Genomic DNA, 16,130 nt, shown 5'->3' on the forward strand with positions numbered 1-16,130 from the left:
GCAGTTTCAGATTCAGATCCTCGGTGCATTCACTTTCATCCGGTCATAGTGGAAGCCTTCTATTCTGTCTGTTATCTGTTTGACAACACTAAATGCTTTACAGCCTTCAAAGACATTGAAAGCTGATAAAACACCTTAACTCTAGACTTTTTTAGTAACTCATAGTAGTAGTAATGGAGCAGATAAAGCTCCATGTACTACAAAGAATTATGACCGGGTCTCTGATCATAACCAACTTCACTCTCAAGTTAAATATTTTGGATTCCATGCTTCAAACTCATAAACAGCAGCTGCATAGTGAAAGAAAATGTACAGCCTTTTTACATAATACTTGTTTACAGTTAATTTATTTGACACTACAAATAAAATATGCAGTTAAAAACTCACCAGAATGTGCCTTTTTACTTTCTTGAAACATGTATTCTACTTTTGCACCTTTCTAGCTAAAATGAACCCTTTTTCTTGAAGAGTAGCAAGTACTCCAGTTTCGACAAAATCTAGCCAACGAAAAACTGATAGGTTCATAGGTTCATAGGTAGGTACTAGGCTATCAGCCCAAAGGCATTTATAAGCCTAGCCGGAATGTGTTGGCTTTCGCCGCCCCCTTAGATTAGTTCCCTGTGCCTATGTCCAGCAGAGCCACTGAAGTGATCCCCGGGGTAAACTTTCTGTTTCCCATCCATTCATCAAGGTCTCTCTTGAAGAGTGTTAGTGAGGAGCCCTGCCTAATGTAGATTGGAATCTTGTTCCAAAGCATGGGAAGTCTCTGGGACAGGAATCTATCCTTCCAGCACGTCCTATTTATTGTTGTGGTGAGGTTTAGATCCCTAGAGCGTGTCGCTCGAGGAGATAAGGTTTTCTTTAGGTGGAGCATGTCCATCAATTCTGGGTTGGACATGGCATTGTATGTCAGGCAGAGATCACCTCTGAGTAGGAGGTATGCACCAAGTACAGCTGGAGTTTCTTCAGTCGAGCTGCATAGGACATCTGTTTGAGGCCAGTGATCCTCTTGGTGAGGTACATTTGTGGTCTTTCCAGTTGTTGCAGGTGTCTTGTAAAGCACATCCCAAATGGGGTGTTGCACTCTATGATGGGTCTGGTGAGTGATGAGTAGAGGGGCACAATGACCTCTTTTGATCTGGACGCGAACCCTTTTGTGATTAGGTGGGCCACATAGAAGGATTTTCTAACCACTTTGGCAATGTGATTATCAAAGGAGAGATTACTATCTACATGGGTCCCCAGATCCCTTATTACGTTTTCTGTATTTAGGGGACTACCACCTATGTGGTAGTTTGAGGGCACTTTGTTTTTTCCAAAGGGGATGACTATGTACTTTTTGGCATTTAGCTTGAGGCAATGATTTTGACACCAGGTATTCGTCTCAGTGAGACCCATTTGGAGGATGTCTGTGTCAGCTGGAGTGTCAATTATAGCCCCCTCGTTTTCAGTCGTCTGTGAACTTGGTCAGCCATAGTCCTCCTGTGCTTGCCTGTACCTCTGAGAAGTATATGCTGAACAGGAGGGGTCCTAGGACTGAGCCCTGGGGAACACCACTTGTAACCGGTTTAGAGTCGGACCTAGCTCCTGCAACTCTCACCATGTGCGTTCTGTCCCTGAGCCAGTTGGCAACCCATCTTGTGACATAGGGGGTTATGTTCAGGCTGGTGAGCTTGTCTATAATACCAGAATGGAGAATGGTGTTGAAGGCCTTTGCGAGGTCTAGGTAGGTTGTGTGTACCACCTTTCCCTTGTCTATAGCCTTGGTAACTGTCTCAAAGAAGTCCACCAGGTTTAGGAGGCGTGATCTGCCCTTAACAAAGCCTAACTGGGTAGGGTCCAGTGTTTGGAGGTTCCCAATGTCTCTTTTAACGAGTTCCATGATGATGTGCTCCATAGCCTTGCAGACCAAGCTAGTCAGGCTTATAGAGCAATAGTTCCCGGGGTCTGTTTTGGCTCCACCTTTGTGGAGTGGAATAACCATTGCTGTGCACCACTCTATGGGTACGTAGCCTGTGGAAAGGCTGAGTTTGAACAGTATGTTTAGATGAGGGATTAGTTTGTCTTTGAGCTCATGTAGGATGCAGCCTGGGACTCCGTCTGGTCCCATTGGCTGTTTTAACCTGAGTGTCTGTGATTTCAGGGGCTCTACATTCTTTTGGTATGGTTATGGGCCCTTTTGGGGGTGAGAGGGGCATGACATTTGCACTGCACCTGGCTGCCAGGATGTTGGCGATATTGGTCAGTTCAGAGTATTTTGTGCTATTCTGCACTAACTCCGAGCAGATCTGGGCATTGCCACTTAGATTCTTGACATAGCAAATGAATGCCTTGTGGTTATCTTTGGAGTCCTTGGCAATTTTCCTTTTGAAGCTCGCCTTGAATGATTTTATGAGGGATCGTAGTTTCTTGCTGATACTGATCAGGAATGTCTTCCCTTCTTGGGATTTTATTCTTTTCTGTACTAGTTTCCTCCTTCTATTGTGTAGCTTGTTTATGACAGGAGTTTACCAGACTGGTTTCCTTTTCTTGGAGGAGTGAGTCTTGGTTTTGCTTGGGATAGCACGATCCATGCATTTTTGTAGGTGCCCATAGAATGTATTAGTAAAGGATTTTGCAGCTTGGACAGCGTTATCCTTTAGCATGGGCGCTTTGAAACTTTCCACCTTGGTCTTAAGTAACTTGAAGTTTGCTTTTAAAAAGTTTTTCACAGTGGTTTCCTTGTCCGGGGGTGGGGGCGGAATGTGGATATCCAAAGTGATTTGTTTATGGTCAGATCTAACCAACAAGGGGTTGACCTCAGGTGTGGAACACCAGTCACCCATGTTGGTGATGACCAGGTCCAATATGTTGTCACCTCTGGTGGGAGTGTTGACCAGTTGATCCAGGTAGTTTGAGTTTATAAATTCTAGGAAATGTTGGGCAAGGGAGTTAGTACTTCAGTAGAGTTCTCCCAGTTAATGTTTGGGTAATTGAATTCACCCAATATTAGGGCATTCGGTAGGACCTTTATGTTTCCCAGTGTTTCCAGAAATGCGAAATGGCGGTCCTGGGACATGGTGGGTGATCTGTAGCAAGCTACAATTTGAATTGCAGTTTTGCACGTGGATGATCTCTGAAGCATCGTGCTGTGCCACTAACCTGGAGGTGTGGGTATCCTTGATGAATATGGATACGCCCCCAACTTTTGTATTTCGGTCCGGGTTCTGTGGCCAAAATGTATGGTATGAGTTGTAGCCTGGTTGTGCTGGGGTGCTCTCTGGAGCCTTAAACTAGGTTTGTGTTACTGCACATATATCGATTTTCTCCATGCTGAGGAGTGCCTCGAGTGTGTGCATTTTGAGGTTTAGACTTCTGGCATTGATTAGCATTACCCTCAGTTTTTTGTTACTTGTGCTATTTACAGCAGTGAGTTTGTCTTTTGAGCCTTGCCTAAAAAAGGCACTATTGGGGGTGGGAAGAGCCTAGGCCAGTATTCGAAAGCCTAAGGGTGACAGGTGCAAGCCGTCTCTAGTGAAGCAGTGGCTTGTCGAGCATGTCATCCCAGGCGGACAGACACTGGATCCCCTTTGAATGACACCATAAACTTAGCCAATTGTTGAAATTTCTTTATACCATGGTATCATTCTTGGTGAGGGCAGGATGCCACTCAGGGTCAGGGTCATACCGGCTTGGGCTACTTGATCAGAGAGCTCTTCCATGTCACTTTTCATGTAGTCCAGGGAGGTACAGCTCAGGTCATTCATACCAACATGGACAATGACAGAGTCGTATTTGTACTTGTTCTGGAATGACCTGAATGCTTGTGTTATGTGGCGGATCCTGGCACCTGACAGGCAGCTAACAGTAACCTTCTCCTTATTCAGCCTAATGAGTGGGGCATTATAGAATCACCTATTCATAGGTTTATAGGTTCATAGGTTCATACTAGGCTATCTGCCCTGGGGCATTTATAAGCTTAGCCCGAGTGTGTTTGGCTTTCGCCACCCTTTGATTTGAGTTTGCTGTGCCCATTTTAAGGTTAGTTTACTGTGCCTCTGTCTAGTAGTGACACAGAAGTAATCCCTGGGGTAAACCTATGATCTCCCATCCACTCATCAAGATTCCTCTTGAAGAGAGTCAGTGAGGTGCTCTGCCTAACATGGACTGGGATTCTATTCCAGAGCAAAGGGAGCCTCTGGGTTATGAATTTGTCCCTCCAGCATGTTCTATTTATTTCTGAGCTGAGGTTCAAGTCCCTCGAGCACGTGGTTCTAAGGGATTTTGATTTTCTGAGGTGGAGCATGTCCATTAATTCTGGGTTGGACATAGTTTTGTATGTCAGGCATAGATCGCCACGAAGTAGGCGGCATGCAACTGAGTAGAGCTGGAGTTTTTTTAACCGGGCAGCATATGGGATCTGTTGGAGTCCCTTGATCCTCTTTGTGAGGTACTTTTGGGGTCTTTCTAGGTTGCTGCAGGTGTCGGGTAAGGTACATCCCAAAAGGGGCATTGTATTCTATGATGGGCCTGATGAGGGATGAATAAAGGGGCACTATTACCTCACTTGATCTAGATGTGAATCCTTTCATGATAAGGTGGGCTATGTAGAAGGTCTTTCTAACCACTTTGGTGATGTGGTTGTCGAAGGAGAGATTGCTATCAACTTGAGTCCCCAGGTCCCTAATTACTTCTTCCGTACTTAATGGGTTACCACCTATGTGGTAATTTGTGGGCACTTTGTTTTTGCCAAAGGGTATGACTATACACTTTTTGGCATTTAGCTTTAGGCCATGGCTCTGGCACCAGTTATCCGTCTCTGTGAGACCTTTTTGGAGGATGTTTGTGTCAGCTGGAGAGTCAATTATGGCGCTGAGTTTGCAGTCATCTGCGAACTTGGTCAGCCATAGTCCCCCCGTGTTGGCCTGTGCCTCGGAAAAGTATATGCCGAACAAGAGAGGTCCCAGAACAGAGCCTTGTGGGACACCACTTGTAACCGGTTTTGAGTCTGACACGGCTCCGGCAATTCTGACTCTGTGGGTTCTGTCTTTGAGCCAGTTAGAAACCCATCTTGTGACATAGGGGTTTATATTTAAGCTGGATAGCTTATCTATGATGCCCGAGTGGGGTATTGTGTCAAATGCCTTTGCGAGGTCCAGATAGGCTGTGTGGACTACCTTCCCTTCATCTATGGCCTTGGTGACTGTTTTTCGAAAAAGTCGACCAGGTTCAAGAGGCAAGATCTGCCCTTGACAAAGCTGAATTGGGTAGGATCTAGTGTCTGTAGGTCTCTAATGTCTTTGTTTATGAGTTCCATGATGATCCTCTCCATGGCCTTGCAGATAAGGCTAGTCAGGCTTATGGGGCAATAGTTACCAGGGTCCGTTGAGGCACCACCTTTGTGGAGTGGGACCACTGTTGCTGTACACCATTATTTGGGTACATATCCTGTAGTGAGGCTGAGATTGTACAGCAGTTTTATGTGAGGGTTTAGTTCTTCTTGGAGTTCATGTAGGATGCAACCCAGGACTCCGTCTGGTCCCATTGAAGCAGTGTTTTTTGCTTTGGAGAGGGCGGCTTTCACCTGAGCATCTGAGATGTTAGGGAGGCTGCACTCTGCTGGGATAGATATTTGCTCTTTTGGGGGGGGAGGGGGTAGAAGTTTGCACTGAACCTGTCTGCTAGGATGTTGGCAATGTCTGTGGGTTCAGTGTATTTTTTGTCGTTTAGAATCAACTCTGAGCATATCTGGGAGTTGCATCCTAGGTTCCTATAGTTAAAGAAAGCCTTGTGATTGTCTTTAGTGTCCTGTGCAATTTTTCTCTCGAAGCTGGCCTTGGAGGATTTTATGAGGGATTGTAATTTTTTGCTAGTACTGATCAGAGATGCCTTCCCTTTTAGGGATTTTGCTCTATTATGTAGTAGCTTCCTCCTTCTGTTGTACAACTTATTTATGGCTGGGGTCCACCAGACTGGACGCCTGCCTTTGGACGATTGGGTCTTGGTTTTGTTTGGGATAGCATGATCCATGCATTCCTGGAGGTGTCCATAGAATGCGTTTATATAGGATTCTGTGGTTTGGGCCATAGTTTCCACTGGCCCGGAGGCCTTGAAGGATTCCACCTCGGTTTTGAGAAGTGTGAAGTTTGCTTTTGAGAAGTTTTTCACGGTGGTTGTCTGGGCTGGGGGTGGGGTCGGGTTTTGGATATCCAGTGAAATTAATTTATGGTCTGATCTTACCAATGAGGGGTATACTTCTGGTTTGGAGCATAGGGTCCCCATGTTGGTGATGATCAAGTCAATTATGTTTTCCCCTCTTGTGGGAGTTGTGACTAGTTGTTCCATGGCATTTGAGTTTATAAATTCCAGGAACCTTTGGGCTAGGGTGTTGGGGCTTGAGTAATGCTCCCAGTCTATGTTTGGGTAGTTGAAGTCACCCAATATAATGGTGTTTGGAGAGATCTTCATGTTCTACAATGTTTTCAGGAAAGCCGAGTGGGATTCTTGATTTTGAGAAGGTGGTCTGTAGCATGCTATAAACTGAAAGGCAGTTTTGCCCACTGTTAGTTGCACATGGATGGTTTCTGATGCTTCGTGCAATGCCACTAACCTGGAGGTGTGGGTATCCTTGATAAATATGGATACTCCCCCTCCTTTTGTGGTTTGGTCCGAGTTTTGGGGTCGAAAAGCATGATATGAGGTATAACCTGGTAGTGCTAGGGTGCTCTCTGGAGCCTTGAACCAGGTTTCTGTCACTGCACAGATATCAATGTTCTCCATACTGAGGAGAGCCTCGAGTGCGTGCATTTTGAGGTTCAGACTTCTGGCATTTAGCAGCATTAACCTTAGTTTTCTTGTTCTTTGTGTTTTCTATGGAGGTGGGTTTGTCTTTTGAGCCTTGTCTAAAAAAGGCACTATGTGGGTGGCAAGAGCCTTTGCCAGTATCCAAAAGCACAAGGGTGACAGGTGCAAGCCATCCCTAGCGAAGCACTGTGGCTTGTTGAGCATGTCATCCCAGGCTGACAGGCACTGGATCCCCTTTGAATGACACCAAAATTTTAGCCAATTGTTAAAATCGATCATTTTGTCTTTATACTGCGGCATCATTCTAGGTGAGGGTAAGATGCTGCTCAAGGTCAGGGTCATACCAGCCTGGGCTACATGATCGGAGAGCTCCTCTATGTCTCTTTTCATGTAGTCGAGGGCTGTGATTGCGTGGCACACTGGTTTTGTGAAGTATGTGTTTCATGGTTAGTGTTGGGGGGTGGAGGTTGCTTGGATGTCTGCTAATAATCTCCTAATTATTTTCTTAAAGGAGAACCTTACCCAAAAAACGAAAAAAAAAAACATATATTTTTTCACTGTCAGCATCGATCCGCATTTTTATTTAATTTGCATTATTTGATTTTCATTAGTGGCCATATCTGTTACTGCATGTTTGAATGACAGGCTTGAAAATGTAATTAAGTTAATTGTTCTTTTCAAATAACAAGTGCAGTTCAATGTTTAAGTGTGAGAAATCTGATCCCTGTGATTTATAGGCGTTAGTTACTTGGGCTGAGATGGTTTACATTCACCCTTTTAGATATTGTAGCGATCTTCTTTCCCCAACTCACTGACTTGTCTCAACAAAAGAGTGTATACAATGCAAAAATGCTGTAACAAAACACCAAAAGAAAAATGCACTTTTACAGAAAATACAGTGTGTAGAAAAAATGCAAAATCAAATACTGACAGAAACTAAGGATTAGATGAACATATTTTCTTTCTTGTGTCACTGAGAGTTTAATTAATGGGAAAGACACTTGCATCTGAAAACTAAGCTTGAAAGCCCTGCTTTTGTTCTGATTCCGGGTTACACTACTTATCTGACATGTGATGCTGGCAATCTGTAACTGATAAGGCAAATTTAAATGCCATTGTTTAAGAAGCATTGTTTTCTTAATGGCTCTGTATTTGGGATAAGTGACCTAACTTAATTACTATGCCACTCTTAATAACCTTTGTGATGTAACAGATGAGACAAATGCAGGAAAGAAAGGCAAACATAATTATCAAATTATGCTTTTTTGTATGTGAAGTATTCACTGCTGGACTATAGGGGAGGAAAATCACATTTTGGAAAGAAAAAAGCTTGACTTTTGGATGGGGTTCTCATTTAATGTGCAGGACCCCCCCCCCCCAAAAAAAAAAAACTACATTTAATTACTTATGATCACCTTTATACAAGAAGTTTCATAACTGGGGTATGCAAAATAATTTTGCTCAGTGGCATCACTATTTGGAGTGTGTAACATATTAGTGTCCCATATGTGTTTATTCAACATGAATTTTGTCATTTCTGTCTTTTTTAGGTCAGATTAAAACAAGAATCAGAACTGAAGATCAAAGCATTTGCTCCACCCTATGTATGTATACCTATTATTTACTGAGCTTCATTTTAATGAATGATTTGTTCTCTTTGTAATATATAATTTCCAGGAACCTAAATAAAGGCTTCAGAAGCAAGCATAGGTAACTAACCTATAAATAGAAACACTGCAATATACTGAAATGCAGGTTCTGGGAAAAAGACAAAAAAAAAGTTTAGGAAGGTACTCAAACCAAGCATATTTAGTATTTAGCTTAAATAATAATAATGGAAACTGGCTATACCAGGCTTCACTTAAACCAAATAAAGGTTACATAACTGACAGATAAACTGAACACTATGTAAAAAGGAATGCAAATTTAAGCACAGTAAGAGGGTGGGAGGTTGGCATAGTGGTTAAGGTGTTCACCTAATAGGCACAAGGGGCAAGGTTTGATTCTCACAATTGGCTGTGCTTGGAAAAGCCCACAAGGGCAGTTAGCCTGGTACTAATTTACCTTGATAACTGGATGGGTGACCATAAATTCACTCCAAGGGTGGCACCTATGTTCCACAGGAGCAGTCGGTGCTGATCACAGAATTGCTCTGCTAACAATGACCATCTAATTATGGTCAATAAGGATACTTGGATTATTACATGGCTAGACTTGTAAAGGCCCTAGGGCCATTAGTCTAGCAATCTATTATGACAAGTGGTAGGTTTATACTTGCATCATTTATGATTTTTAAGTCTTCTTTATTGAGCCTTTAACCAGCATTTCAAGAATATAGATGTAGAATTTTATGGTATGATCCACATATTGTTCAAAAAATAAGCATAATCCTTTATAACATGCCACTGTGTAATTTTGTAGTCCATAATCTTGCTACCCATTATTATAGTTGAATTTACGATGAAATATGTATGTAATACAATGTGAGGGGGTATGCATTGTAAAGATATTACTGTATACCCAGGAGCAGTACTGTGCAGCAAGACCCTGAAGGATGAATGCCTTGCACTCCTTGAGCATGTGGTAATATCTGTACCATGCACACACCCTAGTGCCTTATTCCACTAATAAAATGGACATTTATACATTGTTTCGCAGTTTGGATTTTAAATTCAGTTATTTATGTATGATAATTATATATTTATGGTTATTTTAATGTAAAATATCTCCTCTGCACATTTTAACTGATTGCTATGCAGGGTTATAACTTTTTAACTGTGGAATTTTAGTATTACATTTTCAGGGTAGTCAGACAGAGATTCTTCTGTCAAACTGTTGTCTACTATTGTACAATACAGTTTATAAACAGAAACTAAAACTAAACAATACCCAACTGCATTCTGGCAGGTGAGTGTCAAAATGGGAAGACTTGCATATCAGTAGCACACTTCTACACCTGCATGTGTACTGTTTGGTAACACAGCCTCAGAAATATGCATAGGTTCATTGGTAAATACTAGGCTATCAATCTGTAGATGATTAGAAGTCTAGCTAATAACCAGTGGTCAGAATCAAACCCTGTACCTTGTTTTTATGAATTTAAGGCCTGAACCATTATGCCAACCCTTCCCTATTTGCAACAGTAATCATTATGGTGGCAACTCTAAGAACTGAAAAATACATATATGCAATTGGTGATGCTCACCCACCATCATTTAAATTGATTTAGCTAATGATATGCTTATTGCAACCCCAAAACACTCACATGGGCAATCCTTTTGGTGGAAACTCCCAAGAACTAAAACAAAAACATATATGTATAAGCAGTAATGTTTCCACTAGTCAACATTTTTTCTTAGTAGTTTATTTGGGGATTCTTGTTGCCTTTATTTAATTGGCTTTCTGTGGTAATCTTTGTGTGTTTTCTCTTTTAATATTCATTTATATTCATGCAGTATTTTATCTTTGTGTATCTTTAGATGTTCATCATTATTATCATTGCTGCAGTAACCTTAACTGTATGCATTGTATCCTGTACAGGATACAACAGTTGGCCAACTTCCAAAGCTTCAAGGGCACCTTCCTTGCATCCAAATCAGTATTCAGCTCAAGCTGAGCTGAAGAAAAATAATAGTTTGGGCTCCAAGTCCTTCTGTGGTTTTCTGATGCCAAAGAGCATCAATAGGATCAATAGTTAACTAATGTTTCTATTGCTGGGCGGATGTGTTCTCTTTGGGAAAAAAAACTGCATTTTTAATTTATGGCAGAAAGTGAACTTTTTAGGAAAAAGTATTTTATTGACTGTCATATGAGTTGTAGTAACTTTCAAACAGGAGCATTATTTTCCACTTTTGTGGGAAAAAGTTGTTAAAACTAATTTAAAGTGCTTACCCACAAATGAGTGGCTCTGCTGTTGCCATTTTTGGTTCCTCAGTCCATTCATATTTTTTGTTGTCTCTCTCTGGTGTAGTCAATACAACCACCATGGACCGGAGGTTAGACGCATCCTCTGCATCGGCTGGTGTGCCCTTGGTGGGCAAGGGGGAACCACTCCTGTCTCAGTCACTTTGGATAGGAGTGATTTATTGAGCTTAGTTCAGAGTTGACTTTAAGCTCTTCACCCTTCTGTTTCAGCTGTTTCTGATAAAAGAGAAAGGGACCTTTATTTTCTGAAGAGGTTTAAGCTTTTGAACCACAAAATGACCATGAAAGGACAGATTCTGTTGTCTCTCCTGAGATTTCTGATTCAGATTCTAAAGAGAATGTGTCTTCTGCCATTCCCTTTGAAGGATTCTCTTTCTCTGAAGCTATTTCCAGAATTAATCAGGTGTTTCAATGAGAGTATAATGGCATTCCACTGTCTAGGAATGGCCCTAGGTCAACTGGTGCCCTAGGCAAAAGGGCTCCATGGTGCCCCTCATCACACTACCTGGTGCCCCCATCCTGGTCTACCTACACCAAATAAATACTGGAAAAGCACCCCTGCTAGACTGGCGCCCTAGATGGCTGCCTAGTTGGCCTATGCCTAAGGCCGGCTATGCCACTGCCCTGAAAAAGTATTATGATTTACTACAACTGGATTTTCCAGAAACTATTTCAATTCCTCCTGTTCTTTCAACATTGGCAGATGTTTCTGTCACAGCCTGTAAATTGCCTGACAGCCTGCCTGCTGCCCCACAAAAAGCAGATAGATTGTATAAAGTCCTTCACTCATATAAGTTTTTATATACTAATCCCAGATCAGACCCAACATTAATTTTTCTTTTGAATCCAGCTGCTGCTAAACATCTGGTTAATACTGATCTCTCCCCTAATAAGAAGGATGGGAAAACTTCTTCTGCAACACTTATGTTTTGCATTCTCAGTTGTCATGTTCATATATTAAAGTTAATACTTGCCAGATAAAACAGTGGCAGGGAGGTTTCAAAAAGAAATCAGGACCCCAAAAAGATCATCAGATAAGTCAGAATGACTATGTAAGAGACTTTGTCCCACACCTCCACCTCCAGTAGTCCCTTATCCCTACCAGAAAGTCTGAATCTCCATTTATCTCTTTGGCCACAGATTGTTTCAGAGATATGGGTTCTGAGACTGATTCACCAGGCTTACAGATGGCAGCTGGAAGAAACTCCTCCTTTACGGGGAATTATTCCACATCCACCAAACCAAACTCCCCTGTTCTTTACTGTCCTACAACACATGGTTTTGTAGTGGGTAATCAAAACAATTCTTCTTTCCCAGATGGGATGATGTTTTATTCAAGAATGTTTTTGGTGCCAAAGAGACCAGTTTTGGGCCATTTCTTCCCTAAACCAGTTTGAGACAGTGCCCAAGTTCAAAATGCTTTCCCTTCACAACCTATCACCCTTTCTTCCTGTTTTGAGTTTTTTGGTACCTTTGATTTAAAAGATGCTTATTATCACCTGGCTATCTAACCAGATTTCATATGTTTCTTATGGTTTTATGAGTCTGGATTACATTATATGTTCTCTGCTTTGCTCTGTGGGCTATTCACTCCTCCAACAGTTTTCAGAAACTGCCAAAAAACAATGTTCCGTGCTTTAGCCAAAGTTCGCCAGTCCAAAAGAAGACAAAATGCAAAGAAAAAGACTGGCAAAACACCGCTATGTAAAAATGATTTAATGTAGATAAATCCAAAAGTGTAAGTGCTTTTATGCGCTTTGTTAAATGTTAGAGCTACAGAAGGAGGTGGACATGCTGCACGCTAAGCTTAAGGATGATTTTAAAGGGGCAGCATTTACCACTAAGCTAATTGATTTACAACGTGCCTTATCTGATAGTAATGAAAGGCTACGGAGTCAGAAGACCAATAAACTTAAACGTGATTTTGATGATTTTTCTGCAGGCAATATCTTTGTCTGGCCGAAACACCATGGGGCCTCGTCCAATGTTCCAGGACGCCATGCACGCATCACGTCAGGACGCCAGCTCGGGGAGAATCAGCAAGGAGGACGTGAAAGGAGAGAGCCAAGCGATGTTGACAAAGCGGGTGTTGTCCCGCTGAGCACAGGTGTGCTTCCTTCCACTCCTTTGGAAGCTGGGCAGTCTATTTCCAGTGTAATGGATAATCCACACTTGGAACTTGTTGATGACAGGGAGCGGACATTAGGGAAGCCTTTATCGGCCTGTTCAGAAACATCGGATGACACGGCATTGTTAGCAGTGGAGGACGTATCGATGGGAGCTACAAATGGTAGCCTCAGGGGGTCCACAGGGGAGAATGAACAAGGAGCACGACCGAAGACAACACAGGGGCGCCAGCATTTTTTTGAAAGGCTTCCAGCTCCCGTAAAGAAACGTGGAGCATGGAAGAGATCTCTGAGCGAGGGGAGGGACCCCAACAAAAAGAGAAGGATCCAGGAGTGACTAATAGTGATCATTTTGGTATGGTTTTTAATTTATCCTCTTATGTGCTGAATGAGGCTGAGATGAGTGTTTTAAATAAAGGTTTAACGTTTGTGCCTGGGAGGGCCAGTACTTTTAATGATATTGTTCTGGACATCATGATGTTTTGTAGAAACTTGGCCCTGAAATGTGTTTTTAATGGCAGCTTTGACAATGACAATGACAGTACGCACATGGGAACAGCTCTGAAACAGCCCAGTACCTATATACCACCATTTACTCCAGCTATGAATTTATTTATTAACAGTTGTGAAAGAGACTTGATACGTTACTTTGGCAACAGAGAGCAAAATAAGTTTTTTAACCTCACCAAACAACAGCAGACAGCTTTGAATGGGCTATCCAACAACACTGACATTATTATCAAGATGGCTGACAAAGGAGGGGCAGTGGTTATTTTGGATAGTGTGTTTTATCATTCCAAAGTAAAAGGTTTGTTGGCGGATCACACTACATATATTCCTATCAACCCAGCTACCATTCATAGAGTGGTAGAAGATGTACATGCAGCTTTAAGGAAATTGAATTTTGAATTGTTGATAGGTGATGATCTGTTTAAATTTTTGATGATTAACAAAGCCACCACCCCTGTATTCAAAGCTCTACCAAAGATACACAAATCTTTGGTTGACCCACCCCTTAGACCTATAGTTTCAGGTCGGGGGAGGGTCACTGAGAACATCTCTATTTGGTTAGAGCATACTTTAAGACCTTATGTAGATAGAATACAGAATATTTTGAAAGATACAAAACGTTTTTTGCATATGGTAAGGGCCTTTGAGTTGAAAGATACACATGCTAATACTACAATGGTGACATTGGACGTACAGAGTCTCTTTACTGTGATAGGCAACTGTTATGGTATTAAGGCAGTAGAACATGTTTTGCGAAGCATGGGTGAGGATCATCATAAGATTTCTTTGATTAGTACTCTTTTGTCTCTAGTATTGGAGAACAATGTGTTTATTGGTGGACAACAGGCTTATAGGCAGGCACAGGGGGTAGCCATGGGCACCCCCTGTGCTAACACCTATGCCAATTTGGTCCTGTATTACTGGGAGAGTGAAACCATTTTTAACAACATGGTTTGGGCTAAGTACATAGGAGCCTATGCACGTTTTGTTGATGATGTTTTTATGTTTTGGCAGGGTAGTGTAGATTTATTACATGATTTTCTTGAATATTTACATTCCACCACTTCTTTCTTTAGATTTACTATGACATATTCCACCGAACAGATAGATTTTTGGATAAAAGGATTAGACATGATCAGAAAGGTTTTTCTTCCAGTTTATATAGAAATGATTGTTGGACAAATCATTTATTGTCATTTGATAGTATGCACCCACGGTTCATGTTTCCCAATATAGTACAGAGTCAGTTATGTAGGACATCCAGATTGTGTCTAGAAGAGGAACAATTTCAAATAGAAGTGGACAATCTGAAAACTAACTTCATCACTAGGGGTTATGATGACCGTATGGTGAAGACCAAGGTTGATCATAGCTTATTGGGAAGAACTAACAAGTTTAAACCATGGTTGAGACAAGAGAAGGAGGAAGGGCATTCTTTGCACACACACTCTAGACCAAGTAGGGTTAGAATGTATTTCACTTATAGTAGTAACATCACAGACATTCAAGCTATAATCAGTAGTAACTGGAACATTTTAAGGAGTGATGCCAGGTTGAGTGACATAGTTGGATCCAACCCTTTTTTTGGGTATAGACGTAATACCAATTTAAAGGATCTGCTGTGTAGAGAGAGGGACACTCCTGGCAGCAAACCTCTTATGACCAAAGCAGGAACTTTACCTTGTGGTTTTTGCAAGGCCTGTAAGAGTATACACAAGGACCCCACCTTTGTGCATCCATCAACTGGGCAATTGTTTCACTTCAAAGCCAGGGCTACTTGCAGGACAACGCATGTTGTTTATATAGCTGTGTGTGAGCAATGTCCAGCCTACTATGTAGGCATGACTACTAACATGTTAAAGGTTAGAATATTACAACATCTTTCATGCATTAGAAACAAGGTTGAACAGAATGCCCTATATAGGCATGTGGAGAGGAATCCCACACATACCTTTTTGTTTAAGGCCATCACTAATGTACGGTTGGGCATTAGAGGAGGGGACATTAAGCTACACACAGAGACTTTAGAGTCAAAATGGATTGTTACACTCACTTCTCACAGGTTTCCAGGCTTAAATGAGATGATACCTTTAAAACCTGCTTTACAAAAAAGGCGGGTTATTTATTAAGAGCTGATTGGTTGTAACTAATTTTAAAAAGGAAAGTTCTTGTGTGTTTCATTGTCTGATGAAGGGTTGTTGAACCCGAAAGCGCTTACACTTTTGGATTTATCTACATTAAATCATTTTTACATAGCGGTGTTTTTCCAGTCTTTTTCTTTGCAGTTTTCAGAAACTGTTTAGCTCCATTCATAGCACATTGCAGGCTACAGGATAACCACATTTTTCCATATTTAGATTACTTGCTCATCTTTGCAGAGTCTTTTTCAAAGTGTCAGGAATATTTCACTTGGGTCAGAGACCTACACAGTCTGAGATTCCAAGAGAATAGACAATTTTTTTTTTGGCTTCACCACATAGGACTGTGTTCCTGGAATGTCCACTAGACACCTCAGTGCAAAGAGCTTTTCTTCTAAAGAAAAATAGATCTCTATTTAGATCTATTCCTGGGGATTTCCATTTAGACTTCACTCACTACAAATGAATACCTCAGGATTCTGGGTCTCATGGTATCTATGATTCTTATGATAACTCTGGCAAGACTCCACATGAGAAAGATACAGTGGTATCTGAAGTCTCTTTGGTCCCAGCACCAGCACCCATTTTTTTTTCAGATTCCAGTTCTGTAATTTGTGACAAGAGAACTCATGAAAGCATCAAATATCCC

General features: G+C 41.6%; 1 protein-coding gene across 1 annotated transcript in view; it reads left to right on the forward strand.

Moving 5' to 3' along the window:
* Window positions 1–16,130, forward strand: part of SPATA1 (spermatogenesis associated 1) — a 671,358-nt gene that overhangs the window by 280,944 nt on the left and 374,284 nt on the right. The window contains exon 4 of the mRNA XM_044086829.1: window positions 8,334–8,387. Within this exon, the coding sequence (XP_043942764.1) occupies window positions 8,334–8,387 (54 nt within the window). The remainder of the gene's footprint in view (window positions 1–8,333; window positions 8,388–16,130) is intronic.

Source organism: Protopterus annectens, chromosome 10.part0, assembly GCF_019279795.1.
Source record: "Protopterus annectens isolate FY-2018-M chromosome 10.part0, PAN1.0, whole genome shotgun sequence".
NCBI lineage: Eukaryota > Metazoa > Chordata > Ceratodontiformes > Protopteridae > Protopterus > Protopterus annectens.